Genomic DNA, 26627 nt, shown 5'->3' on the forward strand with positions numbered 1-26627 from the left:
AATCACTGTGAATGTGCAGTTTTTTTAAAAAAAGCTCAGCCAGTGTAAAATGTTTTTTTTAAAAAATAAGCCAAAATTTTCATCTCTGTTATTGGACCATGCTGATGAAGGGCCTATCAAAACCAGGACCAACTCTGAGCAAGCAAATATATGTATACAAAGCAGGTTTTGTATTAAAATAACATATGAAGAGTTCTTATGGGTGCGTGTGATAAGGAAAATAGATGTCCCCTTCAAGTTCCCCTATTATTACAGGTTTTTTTTTAAAAAAGCCATAGAGTTAACTTCACATTTCCCCTTCTTTTGCTTCTTTTGCAAAAATTTGGTGGAAATGTTAATGAGGACTGCTACAGAGAGAGGGCAAAAACTTAGCATGTTATTACAACTGTTTTATTTTCCACACATTTTGTAGGTTACCGGTATAAGAGGACGGCCTGGACCAGCTGTAAGTAATTATTATGCTTTTCAAATAATATTGAATGTCCTCCTAGTACTGAGCTGCATTTCAATGACTCCTTAGGTTTCCATTTCTAAATGTGTTTCCCCCCCTTATCTTGGACACTTGCTCTTGTGCTGTTGTTAACCAATTGGTTATCATATTATTCTTTTATTCTTCTTTATAAGTCTCAGAATCATAAAATCATTGAAAGTTGGAGGACAACAGCTATCTTGATCCTTCCCCACACCATTTGAAAATGCAAAACAAAAACATTTTTGAAAGATGCCCAGCCAACTTCTATTTAAAGAACTCCAAATAAAGAGAGTCTTCCAGCCTTTGAGGCTATCTAGTCCACTGTCAACCAGCTCTTACAGTCTTATCTAGATTTTCATGTGAATGGGGTCGTTTATATAGCATCCCTTCCTATATTAGTGATTATTCCTCTTTAAATATTGATCTCATATTTAATACTCAGAAATACCTTGAATTTTAATAGTGGTTTCCAACTGTGGTTTTCTGTGTGTAGATCAACATTTGAAAAATAGGGGTTAGGCTTGAGACCCAGGAGAGAGTGGGCTGATGGAGACAGGTAGGTGGAAGAGAGGGTTACAAACTCCTTAAATAGTCCAAAAATCTGAGCTCCAATTATTTTATCCTAAGTACCTGAAAAAATGGGCTATGTGAAATGTATTAAAATTAGGTGCTCAGTCTTACCCTGAACTGTAGCATTGGTTGATAACTGAAAATCTTAGATCCAGAATTAGAAGAAGAAAGCATATACACAAACATCACCTGAACTAGAGAAAGACTAGTTAAATTGGTGCTTAAACTGGTGTTTAAACTGGCAAATCTTCTAGTTCTCTCAATAAGTGAGTTTTTCCTTAAATGTAAACATCGATATGTTGGCATATGTATTTATTAGTTTCATTGCATATCACAACTAGAGCAATGGTTCCCAGTCTTTGGCCCAGATGCTTTTAGATTTCATTTCCCAGAATTTCTGACCATTGGACATCTTGATTGGTGCTTTTGGTACCTGGGAGACCCAAAGTTGAGACCCATAACCTCATAAGGCTGATTGGAGACCACCATGGCTAAGTTAACAAATATGTGACACCAAACGAAACAGGAATCAATTTTTCCATAAATTTAATTAAAGAGACTGTTACTGAAATTTAATATGCATGCAGTGCTATCATTAAAACAGGATGTATGTCTACAATTATTTTGATTTGTCTATAACTGTTTTAATTGTTCTTTTAGGGACCTCCAGGATCACAGGGACCAAGAGGAATTCGAGGGCCGAAAGGAAGACCTGTAAGTTGCTAGATAGTCTCTCAGGAATCTTATTTAATATAATGGTTACTAAGAATGAGTAAGAATTTTTAATTTAGTTACTCTTTGATAAGAATTTAACAAACTGTGCGATACTTTAAATGTAGAAGAAACTGAAATTAACACATTTCTCCCATCTAGTGGCTAAGCCCTGCTCTCCATAGATTCCAGGATCAGACAGGAGTATTTTGAATCTTAGACAACAAAAGGGTATGGGGAATCATTTCCTACTAACTAGTGAGTCAGTTACAGGTTTTGATAACTTGACAACTTAAAGGCACACATATGCACACACAATGTAAAGCATAGGCGAAAGCTTGACAATATAAACTATAATAGGCAGTAAATCCACTGAATGCACCAGATCATCAGAGATCCTTTAGATCCCTTCCAGGTCCTATCTCCCATCTGTTCCTCTTCCTGCTTCCCATCTCTTGAACTGTAGTTTATTCCACAGTGCCTAGCTGTGAGGCCATGGGGAAGGGAGAAAGGAGAAGAATGAGTCATTTCCCCCAAATAGTTTCCACAGTCTGGAGATGATCAAGAAAACATCTTCCAACACTTATTTCCCACAAAGAGACATCTGCTACCCACCCTGGGCCATTTACCTGTGATTTCATAACCACACCCTAGGAGAGAAGTATGTTGAACATTCTGACTATGATGATAATTTGACTTGACACTGTAAGCACATATACTTGGAAGTAAATCCAGTTGAAATCAACTGGGTTTCAGTTTTATAATTTAAAAGTCAAAAAGAGATAAGCCAGTTTTTAAGTTCTTTGATTTTATAACTTGGTAGTTAAGATTGTAAAAACTGTTAAGATTGTAAAAAGCATGCCACTTGTTAGAAACAGCAGAATTACTTGTCTAATTTAAACAACAGTCCCCTTAAAACTACAGCCCCCCTCTAATCCTGATATCTACATAAATTAGACCAGTGATATGAATGAATCACGTGATACACGACCTTGTTAGATGGGGATAAATTCAGCAGCATGTGCTGGTTTGCGCTCTGTTTTACCATGGAGCCCAGTGGCTCCCATTCCAGGATGCACAGCTACTTCTGATGGGGCTCTGTGGTAAAAGGGAAGCATGGCAGCAACACCAGAGGCTTCCTGTATTCGATTAAGATCACTGGAGGGAAGCCTGGTGGCTGACGCTTCCCTCCATGGGATGGGGAGATGGGTGAGTCAGGCAATGCAGGGCGGGGAGTGACAGGTTTCCTATGCTCCCTGATGGGAACTGCCAGATTTGCATGGCAATTCCAGCTGCCCATCTGATGTGGTCATTATTTGAAATTCAAGTGCAGTAATGGTATACATACTATAGTCATTGTGGTGGTGCAGAGACATCTTGTGACCAGCTTTATCATAGTCATACACATGTTCAATTATTAATGAAGGAGTTTGAATTAACATGTGAGCAATGCAGTGTGAGTTCCATTTAAGACATTGTCCTTTTTATGCCATGGAAAGTGACATGCCTGAAGAAGAGAATATCCTATTTTCTTGAATCCCCTACAAATGAGCAAAGGTGATGGAAATTAATGGTTGTTGTTCATACAGAGATGATGTAAACAGAAATGTATCACTCCTCTTTGGATTTACTACATAAAGAAATGAACAGTGCAGAGGAACAGGGCTAGGAGACTTCACTTGTGTGTATGTTGATTCAGACCTTTAAAATAACATCTGAAGCAAAGCAAAGTTCACAAATATAGTGCAAACAAACAAGTTAGTGTACCCAGATTATATAGGAAGACCTTACAGTGTTTTTTCTATGTTGAATGTCTGGATTGTACAATTGACCTTTTTTCAACCAGATGTGAAAAGATTGGTGGTTACCATTTGCCATTGCTTCCTAGAATTGCAGCAAAGAGTCATGATGGGCAATTGGACAAAACTGTCCATCATCATGATGGCATCTTTCATTTAGATTTAAGTATTATCATTATTGTTATGAATCTGTTAGATGCAGCTGTATGATGGCAACCAAAGTCATATCAGCACAAGAACTGTGATTGTTTGCTGCTGAAACTTCCAACATATTAGTTGGATCTACACTGCCATATAATACAGTTCAATGCAGATAATCTTCATTCTGAAACTGCATTATATGGCAGTGTAAATACAGACTTAGTCCCTAGTCCTAGCTGAGACATGTTTCTGCTAAATTCCCACTTTAGTCATGCAGTTAAGTTGTCCCATTCAAATGGGATTTAAACTATGTAACTTACCATATATACTCAAGTATAAGACGACGGAATATAATCCAAGACACCTAATTTTACCACAAAAACTGGGAAAATGCATTGACTCGAGTAGAAGCTGAGGGTGGGAAATGCAGGTGGGGGAAGGGGCTGGCGAAGCGGCTTTGGGCCTGCGCCGCCTGCCGCTTCCCCAGCCGAGCCTGTCTTCTCCTGGCTTCAGGACGGGGCCTCGCCAGGAGAAGGTGGGGGAAGGGGCTGGCGAAGTGACTTTGGGCCTGTGCCGCCTGCCGCTTTCCCGGCCAAGCCTGTCTTCTCCTGGTTTCAGGATGGGGCCTCACCTGGTCCTCAAACCAGGATAAGGCGGGGGAAGGGGCTGGCAAAGCGGCTTTGGGCCTGCGCCACCTGCCACTTCCCTGGCTGAGCCTGCCTTCTCCTTGCTTCAGGACGGGGCCTTGCCTCATCCTGAAGCCAGGAGAAGGTGGAGGAAGGGGCTGGCAAAGTGGCTTTGGGCCCGCGCCGCTTCCCCGGCCAAGCCTGCCTTCTCCTCGGGGCCTCACCAATTCCTTAACTGAAATATAAGCCGAGAGGGGCTTTTTCAGCCCCCGAAAAGTGCTGAAAAACTCAGCTTATATTCGAATATATACAATATTTAGTCAATAGTACGATAGCTGGGACTCTACGCTAGTTGCGCAACGCGGGTCAGAATTAATGAAGGGAAAACGTGCGTGAGACAGCAGAGTGAGTGAGAGATGCAGGATAGCAGTGAAGTAATTTAACCCAGGAGGGACAGGATAAAGATGAGGTAAAGTAACAGTATTTTTCCCCTCCTTTTTATCTTTCTTTCCATTGGTCATCTTTCCCCCTTCCTTTTTATCCTTCTTTTCATTGCAATGACTCAGCTGCAGCTGTGCCTCTCACTTGGTGCGCTCACTCACACATGTGTTCCCCTAATTCAGACCCGCATTTCACAAGCAGCTTAGTGTAGGGTCCCAGCTATCATAGTATTGCTCTTATTTAAGAACTATGGCCATAGTGATCTTTTTGCTTTCCTTAAATTAAGCACACATCTGTGCTGAGTTTGTTATTAGGTTTAGAGAAGCGATGGGAAAGCTATATTCCTCCAGATGTTGCTGTACTGTAACTTCCTTCAGCCCTAGTTTGGTCAAGGGAGAGTGATGAGGGGGATTGGAGCCTAACAACATCTGAAGGGTTGTACACATCATCTCTCTGAGTCTAGCATTTTGGCAAGGCTTTGTGTACCTGTAAGAATTGCATAGGAAGGAGATTCTGCCACCCGTGGCTGAAGTCTGAGCCGGCAATTCGAACAAGATACTGAGAACCAAAAGGCTGCATAAAGAAATGTGTGTACTGAGTTTTGGTTGTTGATTTCATTGGATTAGTTTTTCAGCTGGAGATCATTTAGTCATGCTGTAACATTTCAACATCTGCTTTTGGTATTGAGTTAAAGAAGAAAATAATAGCATAATGCAATGCCATCTAGTGGCTTTTTGAAGCAATTATTTGTTGCCATTGTGCTTTGCATTCTGGGAAAGGTTGATCTAAGAAGCAGCATGGCTGACCTCTGCAGAGGCAATGTTCAAAATTAGTTGTTCTGTATTTCAGTGCATTCATTCACCAATGCCTTTGCAATAAAAATACTGTTCTTATTATTCATTTTAAGTAAACTGATATTGCTTTTGCAAGTCTATTCATAAATCCATGACAGCAACACCAGACTTAGCCTATTGTGGTGGCTGGCTACCATTGTACATCACTATGGTGTCATTTAGAATTGGAATATTGTTCAGAGAAGAACTGCACTAAACTTTCTGGCCAAAAGATGACACCTAAGCTCTTCTCATTCAACCATATGTGAAAATGTGGTGGTGGGAAGAAATTTGTACCCATTTGTGTGTTTCTCAATATTCATGTATTAGTAAATCAGAAGGATGGAAGAACACAACCTGCATGGGATTCCTGCATAGGGATACACATGTAACATTCCTCAGATCTTCTAGTTAATGAATAGAAGTTTTGTGTGCCAGTGTTTTTGTTGCCAGTGACTGCGATCACTTCCACCCTCCACAAATATGTACATGTTTAGGAAAGTGATGCACTTTCAATAGTAGTAGAGGCTCAAATGAAGTTACGATATATACTCATGTATAAGACTAGATATTGTAATTTTAAAAATCAACCTCGCTAACCTGAGTCAACTTACCTAATTAGTAATGTGAGTACTTTACCTTAACTCTTATAAAAAAATAACCATTTCATTCTCTGAGTAGAGTAGTGAAATGCAAGAACTTAATATATTCCAGGAGAACCTTAAAAGAATTAGAAAGTACCGCTACCCTCTTCACTGCTTCTCACCTTTTTTGAATTCCTTGGCAGACAAATGGTGGTAGATGCTGTCATGTCTACTGCCCCCCTTAGATGACATTGTTGCTTTCCCCTCTCTGCAGAATGACCCTGGGTCATATAAGATTCTTATGATTTTGTCTCCATAACCTGCCCTCAAATTATACATGAGGTTGACTCATGCATGAATATATACAATAATTTGAGTGTCAGTAAGAAGTAGGCAACATGAAATCCTTGAGTGTCTTTTCACGCCGTTATCTGTGCATGGGCACTGGATGAATGTGAAGTTCCTGGATATTCTGAAGTTTTCTGAAATATCTGGATCATCCAGCAACTTTGGGTCCATGTAAATAACTGTGCTACTTCTTATTCAGGAAGTGACCCAGTTGATTGTATATTGGCCTTGGAGGGGATGGCATTTACATTGCTCCTTTACAACTTAATTTAGCCTACTGGGCACTAAACTAGCATCAGGTAGCCTTTATCTCCTGAAATGACAATACTCAGTGTGTCAAGGTGATCAAAGTAGGAAGGGATTACTCCTCTCTCCCCCTCCTCATCTCCTTGGCATGCTGGATATTGTCATTCCAAGGTATGTGTGGTAGGTGAGGAGCAGCTAAACGGTTTCAGTACAACTTGCCTATGTAGCTGCCATGCAGCCTCTGGGTTGGTTCAGGAGCTGATGGTATAGCTGCCATGCAGTTTCTGGACAATCTTTGGGGCTCACAGTGTAGCTACCATAGATGCTGAATTGGAGTGGGCTATTCCATATCAGCATGGGGGTAGCAGACCTATGAAAATATTTCTCCTAGGCTGCATCTGTAGAACTAATGCCACCACTCTAACTGCCATGGCTCAATGGTGTGAAATTCTGGGATTTGTAATTTGGTGAGGCGTCAGCATCATTTAGTAGAAAACTACAACTCCAATGATATCATAGCATTGAGCCATGACAATTAAAGAGGTATAAAACTGTATTAATAATACAGTGTAGATACATCCCCTAATTTTACATAGTCTAACATCAATTCATTTACTGTATATCAAAGTCAAAGTAGCAGAGCAGTCGCATAATGAACAAGTTCACTTCAGGTTTTCTTCTAGGTAGCTCTGTGAAATATTTCTTCTGATGTTCCAGCTTTCCTCCCATTGTTTTCTAAGCAGTGTTTACTGCTGCTTCATATATGACTCATGTAAGCAAATAGGTAGTTATGGAACATCATGCCAATAAATGCCTGGAATGGCATTTATGAGTTGTTCCTTTCGGTTTGTGCCAGCATAAAGGAAAATGGGAACTTGTTTATTTAAGCCTGTTGCCCCCTTTCCCACCCTCAAAATGTAGGGAGAAAGGGGCAGATCTTCGTATTTTAAATAATGTATGAAATGGATAGTGTAAATGTCCATGTGTAATGTATAGGTTATTTGATCAGTTTCATTTTTTCCATATCCATTTTGTGTAATTTCTCAGTTTGTTATGAAATGTTTTTAGAACATGCATCAACGCTATTACCACATAGAATACTATGGGTTTTTTTCTAAGAAAAAGACATGATGAAAAATGTTAATCCTTGGATTTTGAATTCTTCTTGGAAAAAGTACTTTGGCGGATTAATAGCAGTCTTTAAAAATGTCTACAATCTTTCAGTGTTATATTTTATCTGATTTCATTAAAATAACACTATTAAAGCCCAGAGCTGTCTTGGTTCTGTGTGAGACTTTTATCTTGCAAATCTATCATTTTACAGATAGCTTCAGTAACTGAGGGCCCTGCACTGCTTGTATGCATACATAATTTCATGCTCCAACTTTTATAAACTGTCTACTTCATTGCATTGCACATCTTCTGTATATATTTGGTTTATGTCATCTCTCTTCTTAGGGTGCCCGTGGTCCTCCAGGATTGGATGGAGAACCTGGTATACCTGGACAACCTGGCGACCCTGGTCCTCCTGGACAACCATCCACAGGACCAGATGGAGTGGGCAGAGTAAGTTATTTTTCTTATTGGCTGTGAACAGATAAAGCTCTTCAATTATTTTATATTTATTCTTAATTATAAAATGGTTGCTTTCCATTTAGACATTGGAGACCATCCAGTCATGGAAAGAGACTCCCACAGGCCTTCTTTAAATCTTTTTGAGCACATTTAGGGAAATGCAAATACCAGTATTCCATAGTATTGAGCCACAGCTCTTAAAGTGGTGTCATGTTGTATTCATTCTACAATGTAGATACACCCCTACTTCCTTTATGTAAATAAGGCAGACATGCCTAAGTATTTGGCATTTTGCTATTCCTCCACCTCATCAACATTCAGTCTTCTTTGTACATTCTGAAAGCTTAAGCTCTATGAACAAAGTATTATGGATGCCTTCAACTTCTATGAAATTTCAGAAGGTCATGGGTTTTGAGGATGTAGTGCTGGTTTTCTTAGGCTGCAGAATTGATATCTGATAACCATTTTGCTAAAAGAGTGAAGTGGTTTGGTGACAGCCGATTCATAACCTTACATAAGTGGTGCCTATCTCAAAAGTATTTTTGTCAGCATTTTTGCAATGCCAGAACTCTAGGCTGTAGGAGTGTTGTGAACAGTGATTTAAATGTGTGCATACATTGGTATTTACCTCTGAACCAGGAGGTTAATCTTCCTCTGAATCAGGAAGTTTAATTAGTGCTGCTTTCATTATAAATTGTTGATTTTTAATCAAGTTTGAAATTATTCTTAATTACTGCTTGTGTTGCATCTTTGAGAGAGGACAGTGCTACTGTTCTTGTGAGCATGATAGATGACAAGGTTAAAGGCAGTGATAATTAATTCTGGCTCATTCTCATAGACTCTTCAACACCCAAAGCTCATTGAGGGGATAAGACATTTTCCTTTTAATTAGACCTCATATACTTTTGGAAACCAGTGAAATGTGGGCAGACCGAGAATTAATTTTGAAACAAATGATTAATGAACTATGTGAATAATTACAATCAACTCTCATATACAATGACGCAATATGTATGGTTTGACTTATCCACAGTTTCACTTATTCACTTAGGGTCTGCTGTACAATCCACATTCTTTTATCAATATCTCAGTCATTTGTATCATTGAAAATAAAAGGGTTTACAATTATCTGATGTTTCACATGTCATATTCACTGTATCCCTGAAGACATGTGGGGCATGAACTATCTTTACAGAAAGTAGTCACATTAATATATACATAGCAGTTACAAAATAAATAATTACAATTAGGATTCTGTTCAAAGGGCAAGACAAGACCTCCTTTTAGACAAACTAAGGTGTTCATTTCAGTTAGAGCAGTGGTTCTCAACCTGTGGGTCTCCAGGTGTTTTGGCCTACAACTCCCAGAAATCCCAGCCAGTTTACCAGCTGTTAAGATTTCTGGGAGTTGAAGGCCAAATCATCTGGGGACCCACGGGTTGAAAACCACTGAATTAGAGGAAAATGAGGTACAAGGAAGCATTTCCTGATGGAAAACCTTTACCACTGGTCCAGAGAATCTTCCTGACTGCTCTCTGGCTCCAGCAGGCAAAACAGCTGAGCAGTAATTAGCTGGTTCTTTAAATGAGAGCTGATCCAGAGTATCCTTATAGCAAGGCATAATGAGCAGGGATCTGCATCATGGCAACCCTGGAAATTTCTCAAGGGACATTACTTGAATATGAGATTTCTCCATTCAGTCTTAAGGATCTTTAGAGCCCTAACCCCAATCTTTCTTTAAATACCACATATGTGGACTGTGTATGGAGGAAGATAATGAAAACTACTTCACTCACAGTGATTATTGGATAATTAGTGTCATTGTGTACATGCACACTTAGAAATAAGGCCACTCTGTTAAATAGAGCTTCCTCATAGGTTTGTGTACATAAATTATAATCTAAAATTCAAGTATGTGCATGAATCTTTATGCGTAAAAAAGGAACTAACTTCTATGCTGTTCCTACAGTCTTCATGATAGCCAATGTGTTCTAGCAGGAGTCTGGACTTGTTTCCTTTAATCTAAACTTGTGGTGTAGGAAACTTTGTAGCATTCTTGGGGGTGGGGGGGTCAGCCTCATTGATAGCTGGATCAGGTTCTATGCAACTTGATCCATTCTCCACATGTACAGTGCCATCCTGTGGTGATCAATACAGGGAAAAGGATGGGTTATCCTTGTGTCATCATCACTCCTGCCCCATTGACAAAGGAGTTCCCTATAAGGAACTGGGCACTGTGATCTCATCTGCTGATGTTAGAATGGGGCATCCAGCAATGTGAACAAGTATGGGGTCATTTTTTGATTGATTAGATCCTCCCCCACCCTACCCCCTTTATGGCTCCAATAGACATGACCATGATGGCCAGAGTCCTGCAGGGAGCTTCTTGGACAGAGATGACAGCAATATGAGGACAAGGGAATGGGCCAGCAGAGCTGATGCAATGCCAGCCTTGCTGGACAATGATACAGTGTGACAGAGGATTCACCTCAATTTGTATGGCTACTATCATCATTGATCTGGAGGAAATCTGATAATATTTCTCTGGATTGGCCACAATTTAGCCAGTATAGAAAAGGACTCCATTTTCCCTTTAATGCCAGGACCATGAACACAATTTTGATGAGAAATGCAATACAATTGTCATTATTCTCACTTTTTTGAACACATCTTTATAGATTTACTGAGAAATACACTGCAGAATAGCCATTTCTTTCAGGCTTGTCTTGTTTAGACAAAATGTTAAACATCATGGAAGCTGAAGCACGAATGGTTCTTGCGCATCATCTCATTACTGGTTAAACTATACATTTAGTTGGAAAAATTCACCAATTATAGGTGAAAAGTTTATCTTCCCATTACCTTGGTCTTGATCTTTTTAAATCTGTTTCTTGAATCTATATTAATTCTAATGTTAAATGTTTTTATGCTTACAGCCATTTACGTCTCAGATGGCAGGACTGGATGAGAAATCTGGACTCGCAAGTCAAATGGGATTCATGCCTGGGGCAGTGGTAAGAACATTTCTCTTTCTCTCAATCTATCTCACGAGGTTCCTCTCCCAATTTTGAAAATCCAGGTTGAGTATCCCTATTTCAAAATGCTTGGAACTAGAACTGTTCCATATTTTGGATTTCCCCCCTGGATTTTGGAGTACATGCACATACATAATGAGATACCTTGGAGATGGGACCCATGTGTCAACAGGAAATTCATTTATGTTTAATATATATCTCGTACACAGAATGTAATTTTATACAGAATATTTGTAATGATTTTGTGCATGAATCAAAGTTTGTGTACATTGAGCCATCCGAAAGCAAAATGTCACTGGATTCCCAGGTTAGGGAGGTCCATAACCTGTGTGTCTCACTATAATGTAATGTAATGTAATATAATATAATATAATATAAATAATATAACATAATATATAGTCTTACTCATGTTCTCATCAACCAGGCCACAGGTGATAATGGCTACAATGAGACATGCCAATTGACCTTTTTCACTAGACTCAGAAGATACAGTAGAGGTCATTCTACAACAGGCCACAAACTTCAAAGTTGATCTGGAGTGGAGTATTTCAGATCAGCATTGGGGGAATCCTCATAGCTAGCCACCAAAAGCTTGACAGCTGGTGGCTGCCCATTTTATATGGCACTGAGTTAGTCTGGTAGATTGATGGTTTCCTTGTGGCACAGTGGCACCAAAACTTTCCCCTCATATCCTTGGTTTAGTGGCAATGACCAGGTATGAAATTGGAGATGGTTGTTGCTCGTCATATCTACTGATGCTAGTTGAATGGCTAGAGTGACATAGGAAAGGAGGAAAGACAAATTTCACCTCATTTGTTCCATGTAGATGGGCTCTGAGGCATATATTTTGTGTTTGGGGTAAAGCTCTTCTCCTATATATTGGATATCTGAGATTCACATAGGAGCACTTTCATTGTTGGTGTCACACAAAATCCTTTTGGCAGCCTTGAAATTATGTATTTTCACTTTTTATTCCCATTTAAAGGGCAAATAAGGGTGTTTCAGAAAGGTTTTTAAATTCTAAATTAAAACAGTTTTGGGGCTAAAAATATTTTGGATGAGACTGCAGAAGAAGAAGTGGGTCAGCGAATGCCCAAGGGTTCCTTAAGACCACAGGGAATCCTTGAAAGGGCTACGTGGATCTGGTGAGCTGCTCAGTTCCTTCCCTTAGTTTAGGTCAGTGGTTCCCAACCTTTTTTGACAAGCGACCACTTGACCAGGGACCACTCTTCAAAATTGGTACCAAAAGGGTTATGAATCAGTTTTTGGTCAACTTTAGATTCAGTTTGGGGTGCTGATTCAGAAAATTGCATTGGATAGACTACATTAGCTCTGGTTTCTGATACAGAACATATACCATGGTCAGCAACAGGGAAGGAGTGGCAGGTGAAGTGAAAGGAACAGAAATAAAATAAATAAATAAATAAAGAGGAAGGAGGCTCATGGACCATATTTTCACCTTCACAGCCCACAGGTGAAAAACCACTGGTTTAGGTAGTAAAGAAAGAATTCTGCCGTTTTGTGTCTTCAACCTATTTATACATTTTGATCTCTGGGTTATACATGCCTGTTACAGTTTACAATCCAGAGAAAAATATAATCAGTTCTCCCTGTTTACTTTAAAATAGTTTTGATCTGTGTTTTTTTTTCAAAAGTAGGGCCTATCTTATAAAACAAAATAGGAGAGTTTTGACTTTACTATTTCTTGAAAGAAAATTGTAAAGGACCCTTGACTATGTATAGAGAAGCTGTCTGGATTGTCTGGAAAGGTTTTCTTTATTAAATCTCATTTCCTATGAATAAAATAGCACAGCTTCACACATAATGAGTTAAATTATTCAATTCTATTAAGAGGATTGCTCATACATAAGTCCACATAAAATAGTAGTCTTAGATAAAGTTTGCCCCCTCCCTCCCAAGCATACAACCCAAAACATTTTTGCTCAACATTCCCTGGAGAGAAATTTTGTCATGTTTAGGCCTACTTTGACACATTTTAGATTCAGGAGGGATTTTTTTTCTTTTAACAGAAGGTATTCCAGAACTCAATGAACTTTCTTTCTGGGTAGACAAGTATAGGATTGCACTGTTATGCTATACTGGCTCAATTTATTTTCTTCTGAATAGTCAGACATAGGTTAGTGTAATTTTAAAAGCCCATGTGTGCTTAGTTTGTGTGCCCGTGATTGTATACAAAATATTATTTTTAGAATTTTTGTTTGAAACCTCATAAATTACACGTTCAAGTCTCCCATCTCTTTGGAATGGACTTTCTATGATTTTCCTCTTTGTAACTATCGCCTAATTCCTGTGGCCGCATTCCCACTGTGATATATCTGTCTCACATTTTTAATTTTTCCACCCATGCATTTTTAAATCATGCCATCTACATTGTGAGTACACAAGATATATTCCCAAGACCACATTTGTATTCTCCAGGTTCATCAATTGTTTTGAAAGCTATTTTGAGCCTAAAACGTACATAGGGTCCTGTGAATAATGGTAAACATGTATATAATAGAAGTTTATCAGAGTGCAACTTGCTTTTTCAGGTTTTTTTTTATGACAGGAACTCAAGGAAGATGCCAGAGAGCTGAAAAAGGCAGTTTCAAGGATCCTTGGCAAACCCTTGGATGAAGTCTAGAAATTTTCCAGCTTTCAGCAGAAAAGTACACTGTCAGGAAGGAAATAGCTACAATTAGACATTTCTGAATAGCTATACACACACACACACACGCACACACATACGCACGGACGCACACACACACGCATGCACACATGCACATGCCACACATACACATACAGATATTTATGTGTGTTTGAGTAACACTACAGCAGAAGCCCATATTTCCCATCTCTGTGAGACAGTTTTTGCATGTCATAGAATACATGTATCAGCATATTTTGAACCACCATCTCCAGATGCATTCCTTTCTTCAAATTATGTGTGTTTAATAACTCTTCCTTTCCTTCTTGCCCTAGGGCCCTGTGGGTCCAAGAGGCCCTCCAGGTGCGCAAGGACTAGCTGTAAGTAGTTTTATTCAAAAGTTGTATGCACAATTTAAAACACAATAAATTGCTGTTTTGGAAAGAACAATGGCAATGGTTGCTTATTATTATGAGAATGAGCTTCTTCTTCTGCCCAAAAGGAGAAGTGGATTATTTCATGCTCGATGGGCAGTGAATCCATTCCTGTTTTAATCTGAATAGTAGAAGGAGCCATTCAAGATGTTGTCAATAGTAATACAAGGTTTCATTGTTCTCTCTGTGGCCATGCTGTGTTGATTACACTCAGTTTCCATAGACAATTCCCATAAGAATATATTGTAGTTTACCATTATATATTAATAAGGAGCCGCAGTGGTGCAATGGGTTAAACCTTTGTGCCAGCTGACCTGAAGGTTGGGTTGCTAACCTGAAGGTTGTTGGTTCAAATCCGCGAGATGGGGTGAACTCCCATCTGTCAGCTCTAGTTTGTGGAGACATGAAAGAAGCCTTCCATCTAACACAGCTGGGTGTCCCCTGGGCAATGTCTCTGTAGAAGGCCAGTTCTTTCACACCAGAAGCGACTTGCAGTATGGTCTCAAGTTGCTTCTGACATGATAAACAATTATATATTAATACTTTAATTACATGGGTCTAACTTGTCTGGATGTCATTATTTTAAATAGGTTATTCAAAAAGGTTTTTTGTTATTGTTGTTGGGTTCTTATGCACAATTCCCTCCTCAGTCACCTATCATCAATGAAATATATTGCTGGTAGGTTAATATATTTTGTAGCGTTAAATGTAGCAGCTATACTTTTTGTTAGTGCTGCAAATCATATTACCACTGGTTTTGTTTTAATAAAATATTTATTTCTAATTACAGTTATATCACACTCTTGCTTCTAAAAGCTCACAGCAGCTATGTGTGTCTTTTGAATGACCCTTCATCCAACTAGAGCTGTTTAAGACCATCATGTGCTCCCAATTCATCCTTTTTAGGCCACTCCTATGAACAATCCAATGGTTGCAATTATATGGACAGAGATCAATGAAATTTAGCAAAGATTCTGTTTTAAACAAATGTATGGGGAGTAAAATGTATATTATAGAGTGGGCTTTTGAAAAGAAAAATTATAATTATTTTTGAGAACAATACTAACTCTCTGCATTGTGTTATAACATTTCCTGCAAATCTATCCAATGAAATATAAATTGCAATATATATAAAGTTGCAATATTTATTTGTAAGTACAGTCACAACTTCATATATATTACAATTTTTATTTGATTGGATAGATGGTTTATCATATTAATTATCATACTGCTTCTTTTTTACTAACAGGTTTTTTTCAAGTCCTAATTGATCTGTGATTCTTTTTAGGGTGGTAGAGGCCCACCAGGCCCTCCTGGGGAACATGGGGACCCTGGACCAATGGTAAATTCATGTTTACATGCCTCTTAAGGGGTAGGGAAAGTGTAATGGGTTGGAGTGATACATTGCAAATCCTCACTGTGCTACTACAGTTTCAGAGGATATGTAGACCAAACTTCTTAAGTTGGCAATAAGGATCTCAAGATCCGTATTGCCAACTCCCTTTGGTTTGTTATCTAATTTTCAATAATTCAGATCATTTTGCTGGGTTAATCAATATTTTTCCCCAAGAAATTGCTCAATTTGTTAATCTCTTTCTTTTTAAAAAAATTGCTAGGGGCCAGCTGGTGTTCGTGGCCCGGAGGGTCCTCCTGGAAAACCTGGTGAAGATGTAAGTTTGTAAACAACTTGCCATAAGATCAAATAAACAACAGAGAAATTTCACAGAACAGCATTATAAAGCCAAACATAATACAGGATAGCCAGAGTTCCAACTGTCATTCACAAGGCAAAAGCTTCCTTCAATAAGCACATCTTTACAGACTATTGAAAAGTCTTTAGAGAAGCAGGAAAATAACCTTCCTTGATCCAAGAGGATCTGAAGGAAAGAATCACCACCCTTATCTTTGTTGCTGGTGGTGTTGTGTGCCTTTGGGTCATTTCTGACTTATGGCAGCCCTATTACAGGATTTTCTTGGCAAGATTTCTTCAGAGGGAGTTTGCTCCTACCTTCCTGGGGCTGATAGTGTGTTTTGCCTGAGGTTACCAACTGAGTTTTCATTGTGAAGTGGGAATTTGGACCCTAGTTCCTTGAAGTCCAAGTACAACACTCAACTAATTCTTCTATGCTGGCTCTTCTGGTCTTTGTTACTCTAATTTAATTAGAGCAGAAGTATCTGAAACCACTTATTTGGAGATCAAACTCATTGCCACTCATAGGAAATAATGTCAATATTACGTCCCTCCTCCTCTAATTTGTTTCGCGTCTGCAAAAAAAAAAAGTCTCTCAAGTAGAATACCATACATATCCTCTTCAGGTGCTCCAGGAAGGGGAAAATCAGGTCACTTTCACAATCACATGCAGACATGACCACCTCCACATACATGTATATACAGCACATGGGCTTTTTAGCAGAATACTCACAATTTGTATACGTGTGTTCCCCCACTCACCCACTAACTCTGACCACAATTTTATGGTATTTTCTGATAAGGCATGAAATTTAGAAGATTTGTAGTCCAAGTTAATCAAGGGCTCTCCCAGACATATCAACATCCTGAGATGAACAAGGATATAAAATCCTGATTCCTCTTAGGACTTTGTCTCCACTCCAACCCCCAAACCTGGTATTTTCCTGGGGAGGGGCATCCAGCCACCCTCCAGCCCCCCATTCCCTTCCCCAATGGAAAGCAGAGCTCTCCAGTGGGGCCTGTGTGGCTGGCAGCCTGCTCAGGTAAGTTTTGGGGGAGGGAATGGGGGGCTGGGAGGGGAGGGGGCACCATTCCATTCTTCCAGACTTTTGGAAACCCAAAGAAGCAGATTGGCTATGGGAACCAACCCCTGGGACTGAAGAAGCAGTTCAGAGAGTCAGTCCCCACAGGGTCCTCACCTTTAAATATCCGGACCTTAGCTTAAGGTCCAGATTTTTAGAGATGTTTTTAAAACCTGGATTAAACCAAGTAAATTCACTTTACTTTAGGTTGAAACAGATTAGCCTGAAATGTCATCTGGACGTCTCATGCTAATCCATTTTTAACCCAAGTTTCAGGGCTGCGTAGATGGTCCCCAAGAGAAACATGTAATGTGTAATTTTTAAATCTCTGAATACTAAAATGCACCTGAGTGTTTATGATGTTTTGGTTTGCTTTGTTTAGGGTGAAGCTGGAAGGGCCGGACAATCTGGAGAAGTTGGATTTCCAGGATCACCAGTATGTTCATTAGCATTTCTTTGGAACAAATCATTCATTAAAAGCCTGGTGGCACAGAAATCAACTTGAAAATGGAACATAGACTCTACTCATGCCATTTAAGTGCTTTAGCAAATTTATTTAATTGTCTAAGAAATCTGCATTCTTAGTCAGTGGGCAAGGAATCATCCAAGAAAGGATTAATTCCAGTCACTATGACCAAGCAAAGGAAGGGATCATGTGTTATGTAATTTCCTATTGGATCCCTATTTCTTTTTCAGTTCTTTCTTCTTGCCCTGCCCAAGAACAGTTGTCTACCAGCTCCCCATTCCCTTGGCCTATTTTCTTAACTTCTTGTTTTAACTCCATCTTTTCCTCTTGACTTCTCCTCTGCCTCTTTCACTGCTTCTCTATCTTGCCTCAAATTCCTCACATCTCTGTCTTATTATTAACCTGCTTGCCTTGTCAGTTTACTCAGCCCAGTAGCAGCATTTATAAGCAAATTACACAGTTCCTTTTCTGCTATAAAAAGATCTTCTGAGGTTTCCTTTTCTTTTCAACATGGGAAGTGGAAGGCTTCAAATTCTTTATAAGAGGCTGCAAGATTTTCATTGAAAGGTGTTGATGATGGAGCTTTACTCCCAAGTTTTCTATATGGCAAAATGGAGTATGGTCTGATGGCAGGCTAGGTCCCTGATTTCCTGTGTGTGTTCTTTGGGTTGAGGTTGCTAGGCTCAAGCAGTAAGACCATGACCTGCCTCTTATCAGAGGTGTACAAAATTGTCACTTCTTACTTATGGATGATAATCAGCATGTTTTGCATCCTCTCTCTTCCCAGTCATCAGAGAAGATGAATTTGCTGTATCATGATGATGTTCCCAGAAGTCATTTTTTATTATCAGGCAGAATAAAACAGAACACCAGATCAGAAGAATATATTGCTATGTTTATTATCACATGAGTGTTTATTTATTTTTATTATTGCATGCTTATTATGCAAAAAAAGCTAGAGCATGGCAAGCCTACATGACAGTGTAGTGCTTGGCACTCACTAAAACCAAGATTTGCTTTTGGAACTTAAAATATTTTTGAGCCATCATTGGTTGAATCTGTAGATATGGAGGGCTGATTGTACATGTGGGCTGACTGTACATATTGAACATGGGTGAAAGCACCCAGGTTCAATATTTATCACCTTTAAGTCATGCTAAAAGAGCTCCTTGCTGAAACTATGTAGAGACATAGTCAAGCTTTGGAAACTGAAGTGGGTTTTAAGAACCAAAGATCCACAGTGATATAAAAAAATCTTGTATCTGGATGATAATCTTGGTGCAAGTCTTAGAAAGTCATAGTGACAAGAGATATTCAAATCTTTATCACCTGTGTAACTGTGGGTTGTTTCCTCCTGTTTCAGGGTGCTCGAGGTTTTCCTGGTGCTCCTGGTCTTCCAGGATTAAAGGGTCATAGGGTAAGAATGTATCAATTTGAGTTTTAATTCTAAGTGTCCATCTTTTTTTCCCCCTCCTTTTCCTTCCGCTCTTGCTATATTAATTGATCTTCCAATTTGTTGCATTTATGTTACAGGGACATAAAGGACTAGAAGGCCCTAAAGGTGAAATTGGAGCCACTGGATCTAAGGTAAAAATTTTTTGTGGATGAGTGATGTTAGAACTAAATTGCACATTTCTGTTGTTAGGAGTTTGGTGTGTCAAAATCTAGCCAGGTTACCTAAGGATATATGGAAGTTGTGTTCTTCCATCAGATTTGGCAATGTCTCTTCTGCCTTTCTAAAGATCAGCAAAAACTGGCATCTGATTCTATGCCTTTCACATTTACCAGTCATTTCCATTGCCTTTATCTACATTGCTAAAAATGGCATTGCTCAAATGCTGGTAATGGCCTTCGTAATTCCCTCTGCCACAGGCAAAACTGTGTTATGTGACTTTTCTTCAGTGTTTATGCCCTTCTTGAATCATTTCAAATAATAAACAGTTCTAGCTATAGTTTATGGAGATGATACAGGTCTTCTGGGAAAGTGCAGGAGACCAAATGTGGTCTCAGGAACTGAAGTTTCTTATCCCTACTGTAGAGCTATTTTGAATGCATGTGATTTCATTACTGTGAGGTTAGTGGGACTACTGCACAGGAGTATAGTTTTCCCCTGTTACTTAAAAAATTAAATATAATTTTGCTTACCATTTTATTTGATTTTATTCCATTTCTAGGGTGAACCTGGTCCACCAGGTCAGATGGGTCCAACTGGCCCTTTGGTGAGTGTCATGCATACTGTTTTCTTTCTACCTGTTCCTCTCTACCATGCTGAAAAGTGTATTTATTGCCATAACATAATTAGAGTCTTGAGGAATGTATAATTTCTTAAATGTAGACCCTACTTCCCACTTGGTCTCCGCTTGTTGTTTAACTTTGGCCTTTTTACCTGCTTTGTTGCTTCCAGGGTCCTCGAGGAATGGCAGGAGAAAGAGGACGGATAGGGCCACAAGGTGCTCCAGTAAGTGGATTCTTAAAGTGCAATAATTTAGGTAGAACCAACCTAACCAATATAATCTAATTTAATTCTCTCTAGTTTTTAAAAATCTCATATTGTGAAAAGCTGGTGAAATATCGCTATAACTTCACAAGGTTCTAGTCGCTTTCTAGTGGTACAATGTAAACAAAAAGTCTGTAATTGGCTGAAAATAATTTGAATCACACTGAAATATATAGCTGGTCATGGCTAGGAAAATGTACACCTGGCCTCTTACATTCCATATATCTTTCCACTGTTCTAAGTAAATATGCACATTGCTGCAATAATGTACAATCAAAAGGTACAAGTAGGCTTTGTTGAAATCAACAGGGCTTATATCTGGGTTAGCATATGCCCATTTACACTGGCTGTTTAGTGCCAGACAACAAACTCCCACAAAAGCATACAAGAGAAAACCTTTAACGTGCATCAATGCTTTGTAGTTTGTGTAATCCCCATCCAAGCCTCAAACTGGTTCCAGAATTTACTGTGTAATCATATGTTCAGTGACACAACTTTTTAAAATATTGGTTTGAAACTGCATTTAGTGGTCAGTATCAATGCACCCTATGTTTCTTCTTGAAGGAAGCAATATTTTTGACAATTTCCTTTCTACTTCAAGAAAGCCCTTAGAAGCTCAGCAATTGTTGAAATTTAGGACGTTCTGTGTAAAATTCACAACAGGTTATTTTGTGGAGAAAATAGCATTTTCTGTGCAGAACATAGTATTGACATCTTGGTACTAGATGAGAGCACTGTCTCACAAATGTTTCTTTAAACATTTCGGTCCCAACTTTAGGCCTTGAAATTTCTTTCTTTCTTTCTTTCTTTCTTTCTTTCTTTCTTTCTTCTATTTGTTTGTTTGTTTGTTTAAAATGTGTTGAATGGTTTATAAAGTTGCTTTGCATTACTACAGCCTTCTCTGGTTGCAGCTCTGGCATCTCAGACAGTGGGTCCAGTCCATAATTCTCCTGGTTCTGAACAGTATTTCAACTTTTCAGAAATGTTTTCTTTGCCTCTCCTTTATTCCTCTAATCTATGTATCTAGAGAATGCATTTTCAAATGATAGCAATGCCAGTGTCTATGGTTTATTGTTTTCTTGGCTCTCTTTCTATGCCTGAAATGAGGCCTGAAGAGATCCATGATTGGTCTAGCATAGAAAAAAGGTTCTTCCATCTTTTAAATGGGGTTTGCACACAACATTTGAGCAAAATATGTCTTCTTCCTCTTTTTTTCATCGATTGGTGAAACTCATTGGTTATAGAAACAAATAACATATGGAAACATTGGGGTCACTTCAGTTTCTTTAGAAAATAGGATCAATATTTAATTTTTTAAAATAACCTAACTATGTGTGTCTGTGTGTTTTGCATCATTAGGGAGGTCGCGGCTCTCATGGTATGCCAGGAAAGCCAGGGCCAATGGTAAGTATGTTGTTTCTACCTTTCTGTGATTTTTTTCTTTCCAGTTCTTCTGTGCTTTAAATAAGCTTGAAATGTTTATATTTTGTAGCGCTTGTCATACTATGTAACACTGTGCTCTTGAAAATAAGGTTCTAGAGTTTGCTTCTGATTAAGGCATGGTATAGGTTGAATACAATGAGACCTGGATGGAAAGGTCCATTTGCCTGCAAGTAACATAAAGCAGGACTAGATTACATTCCTGCTTGCCTTTGTAGTACTGTGTTCCTGCCTGTTTCCTGGTTATGATCAGACATTACATTATATAGATGTGTGGATTGCATGTGTATGTATGATGTACACTAAAATGACATTATCTCTCCTTTGCACTTAGATTTTGTAATCCTTGCCCTAAGGTTGCAAGGAAGGAACTCTTGATTGCTAGGGACTCTTTCACACACACACACACACACACACACACACACACACACACACACCAAATTAACAAAAAGCTATATAGAAGTGACAAGAATGAATTGCATTTGGATTACAAAAGACTTGATGACTCACAGTAATCAAACCCCTGCTTATCATATCAAAATCCAAAATTTTGGTTCTGAAAACTGTCCTCAACTTATACACAAGGCCGACTATACATGAGGATTATACAGTATTCTGCAATGTTGGTGCTAGATTGAGAGCCCTCTCACACTCTGCTTTTATAATGCAATATTCCACTTTAATTGCCATGACAGCATTTTGTGGAATTCTAGTGACTGTAGTTTAATGAGACCCTAGGGCTCTTTGGTAATTGAAAGGTATACTCTTGGCAAAATTAAATGTCAGGGTTCAGTTGTATACATCTGGAAAAGCCAAGCAACAAAAAAGTAGTAGTGCCTGACTCTGACTGAAACAACTAATAAAACAAAGGTGAGCCCAGCAGGCAATAGCATAAAATAACAATTGTTTGCTATCTGACATGGTAAACTCTTTATTCTATCACCTATAAAGGAGTGTTTTTCCTTATTTCTTATCAATCAACTTCATACAAAACAAGTGTATCTATAATACAAGCTTAAGTTAAGGAAAGTATGTGGGTCCCCTTTGTTAATATATGACATGCTCAGAATATCTGTTACTGTCGCAGTTCATACACAAAACCCATTTTAGACGGCTTCTGAGTCTACTTTGGAAACCTTAAGATAAGTTATCTACACACACACACACATATCCTCCAATTTGTGGAATTGCTGTACTGTAAATATATCATGGCGTTCCTGACTTCTATTATTTTGTTGGAAAGTTTACTACATCCTGTTCCTCTAGAAGGTTTTTAGTGTTATGGAAAGCTATGTGGAATAATAGAATCATAGAATCATAGAGTTGGAAGAGACCTCATGGGCCATCCAGTCCAACTCCCTGCCAAGAAGCATTCAAAGCACCCCTGACAGATGGCCATCCAGCCTCTATTTAAAAGCTTCCAAAGAAGGAGCCTCCACCACAGAGTTCCACTGCTGAACAGCTCTCACAGTCAGGAAGTTCTTCCTAATGTTCCGGTGGAATCTCTTTTCTTGTAGTTTGAAGCCATTGTTCCGTGTCCTAGTCTCCACGGAAGCAGAAAACAAGCTTGCTCCCTCCTCCATATGACTTCCTCTCACATATTTATACATGGCTATCATATCTCCTCTCAGCCTTCTGTTCTTCAGGCTAAACATGCCCAGCTCTTTAAGCCACTCCTCATAGGGCTTGTTCCCCAGACCCTTGAACCTTGATCAAAAAATAGAGAAGCAGTTTTTTCCCAGGCATTGGATATGAGAATAAACAATTAGGTACAGAAATACATCTTTGGAGCTTAGACACACTGTATAGGTTTTCACAACTATGTTGGGTAAGTGGGATATTGCAATGTAGAGTGTATCTGTTCAGGTTTCCTGTCACTTTACTCTGTTTCATTCATTCAAGGCAAGCCATGTGCTATAGACAAGATAACATCTGCTTAGATCTCAGTTGGCCAAAATCCTATGGCACTGAATTATTTAGAAGTGGGCCAGGGGGAACTTATTACGTTAGAGGTTGTTGTCCTAAATCCTTTTGCGTATCTGTAAATCTTAGAGTTACTGGTCTCTCTCACTCTGGGAGGAAGTGCACACATAGGGCTCTGTGAGTGTTAGAACACTCATATATTTATTTACGATGCTCAACTGTTGCAGTGATCCATTAAATAACATTCAGAGCAACATCAGATGCCAAGTTATGTTCTCATCATGAATAGTTTCTGAAACGGACTGCAGCTGTTTTATAGAGTGTGAGTATCTTGTACTACAGGAGAATGCCAAGCCAGGAAAAAAGTCACTGGGAAAAAAGTGAACTTGCTGAAGTGATAGTGAATGTTTACGATCCTTCTGTGCCATTGCCCAAAATTGTCTAGACATACAAGCAATCTCTTGAGATGCAGAAAACATGACATAATCAAACAGGAGTCTTTCTACTGTTTATCAGGCACGAAGATCGCAAGCAGTTCTGTAGAAGTATGTGAAAAAGAGATACATCTCTGTCTCCCTGATAGGATAGCAGACCCCTTTTCTACAAGAAACACTAGCTCTTACACCACAAGAAACAGGAGGAGGAGAAAACTGTCTTCACTTCTTTTATCCCTACACACAGGAATACAAAATTTCAAATGTTCTATCCACCCCCACCCCTCGGGAGGGCACCCTCTTCGTCATGCACTTTTAATGAGTTTTTGAAATTTGGCACTTTTTTAAAAAAATACTGTTTTTCCACACACACACACACACACACACACATGTTTCAAGAGACAAGAGACATTATTTTTGCACGTAAAATTTTTACACAGTGAAAATGCAGCACATTTTCCAGAATATATTGCATTATTACAGAAAGTCTGGATTTTAAAAAACAAATCTACAACATAAAAATGAACAAAATATCATAACATGTCAAGATGCATCAAGATACACCTTGCTGAGGAAGATTAAAAATCTGAATATTATTACATATACATAGAGAAATAGTGGTGCAGTAGTTGAACTAGAACTCTAGAAGACTAGAGCCACATCTACAGTGACTATTTTGGTCAGTATAGAGATGGATTAGCCTTGTGGCAGCCAAATTCTGCATGGTGCTGATGCAGGATAGTGCGGAGAGAAGCAACCCTAATGCAGTCTTATCCTATGCTAGCCAAAGTTGAATTCGGGCACAGAATTTAGACTATGCCTTGACTTTGGACCCATGGAAACAGCTGGTTCAAAATGAAACCAGCCACAACTGACCCAGCTGCCATCTGGGAAGGATAGCAATCCTCTTCCTTCTATCTCTTTGTTTTGCAATGGTTTCTGACTACAACATGGGTCCTACTTGTTGGGCATTATGTGCAGTTGCATTTCCTGGGGTCCTGGCCATTATAGGAATGGAAGAGTGAGAGGTGGGAGATGTCTCCTCCTCTCTCCCTCAACACTCTGGTGCCCCAACCAACTTCACTGTACATGAGGACCCATGTTGCAGTTGGAGACCTCTGTGACATGCGGGGGGGGGGGGGGTAGGATGGAGCCTTTGGCTGATGGGGGCTCTCTCCCACCTCCACAATGCCTGGGGTCTGTGTGGACAATACCTGGTGCTATAGTTCCTACTCTACCTAGCCCAGAGTTCGAATCCTCGCTTGACCAAGGAAATCGGCTGCATGATCTTGGACAAGTCATTTTCTCTTAGTATGGGTGAAATGCAGGGGAGCTAAATTCATGTCCTTTCAGAATAAGTTTTCTCCAGTACGACTATTCACAGAACTGAAAGCTGGAAACATAAACGTGTTCTTTCAAGCCTCTCATGTTGCAGTGAGCTACTCGGGAGATGTACCAAAGATTGCTTGTTCCATACTTGAAGACATGAAGAGAATAGAGAAATTGTCATGAGTGATACAGGGCCCAGCTGATATGTCAGTAAATGAGCCACTTTCATCATGTTGCTAAATATCAAGAAAAGCACTGTAAAAAGGAAAGTTGTGCAGTGGATGATACATCTAGAAGAATTTTCAAATATGCTTCTGATTCATGCTGCCTTCTTGATATGTGACATATATTTTATCAACCTCATGTTGTCTTACTCACTGCTGCTCACTGTCTCACTGTCTTGTTTTAGGGCCCCCTTGGTATACCTGGCTCAGCTGGTTTTCCAGGTGTCCCTGGCATGAAGGTAAGATATTTTATTTAAAAGAAAATTATGCCATCAGGAATCATTTCCCCATTATTATGCATTTCATTCTCTCGCATTCTTTCGGACACTGAAATTTTCGTTCTTTAATGTGAACAGTGAATAGAAGGGGATAATTTCTTATTCTACTTTTCTCCTTCTGTGAGATAAAATTAAAAGCCTGTTAGTCATTTGTTTCCCACTAAAATGATTGTGCAGATCATCCAATAGTAAAATATGTGACTGCAAAAGTTCCACCAGATTTAAATGTGGGCCCTGTGGACTGGGTAATTCTGGAAGTTACATATTTTAAAAGGAACATTTCCAAGTGCTCAATATGAACAGCTCAAAGGTTATACAGGTACATTGGGTACGGGGACACACTGGGGGAGCTAATTTTGAGATAATTATAATTGTAAGATTAACATGGCACAACCTAATAAATAACACACAATTAGTAATATCCTCAAGTATGCCGTGTTATAATATTCATTGATCATTTCTATGGCTGGAGATGTCTTTTTGTTGGTTAGAACTAGTTTTAACATCCCTTAAGGAGCCAAAACAGCTGAAAGTACAATTTATTTTAATGGGAGTTGGCAGTGTGCTTGAGCTCTGTGCCACAAAGTAATGAATAGCAGAAAAAGCCAAACAGCTAAGATTATACTCATTTATATGGTGTTGTATTTATATGGTGTTGTCATGCAGAGTTGGAATTAGCTGTTCACCCATATTTATTTATTTATTTAAGTACAGCATGCAAAAGGTTTTCTTTTTGGCTATAAGAACTGGAAAAGTGACAACTCATCCATGTTTTAATGCTGCATCATTGTAATACTTTGGGT

General features: G+C 39.0%; 1 protein-coding gene across 1 annotated transcript in view; it reads left to right on the forward strand.

Moving 5' to 3' along the window:
- COL5A2 (collagen type V alpha 2 chain) overlaps positions 1-26627 on the forward strand; it is a 154224-nt gene that overhangs the window by 84394 nt on the left and 43203 nt on the right. Inside the window, exons 5-18 of the mRNA XM_067470963.1 lie at positions 413-445; positions 1703-1756; positions 8230-8337; positions 11282-11359; positions 14363-14407; positions 15750-15803; positions 16078-16131; positions 17616-17669; positions 19063-19116; positions 19233-19286; positions 19874-19918; positions 20104-20157; positions 21556-21600; positions 25732-25785. Coding sequence (XP_067327064.1) covers positions 413-445; positions 1703-1756; positions 8230-8337; positions 11282-11359; positions 14363-14407; positions 15750-15803; positions 16078-16131; positions 17616-17669; positions 19063-19116; positions 19233-19286; positions 19874-19918; positions 20104-20157; positions 21556-21600; positions 25732-25785 — 786 coding nt within the window. The remainder of the gene's footprint in view (positions 1-412; positions 446-1702; positions 1757-8229; positions 8338-11281; positions 11360-14362; positions 14408-15749; positions 15804-16077; positions 16132-17615; positions 17670-19062; positions 19117-19232; positions 19287-19873; positions 19919-20103; positions 20158-21555; positions 21601-25731; positions 25786-26627) is intronic.

The sequence above is a fragment of the Anolis sagrei genome, chromosome 1, assembly GCF_037176765.1.
Source record: "Anolis sagrei isolate rAnoSag1 chromosome 1, rAnoSag1.mat, whole genome shotgun sequence".
NCBI lineage: Eukaryota > Metazoa > Chordata > Lepidosauria > Squamata > Dactyloidae > Anolis > Anolis sagrei.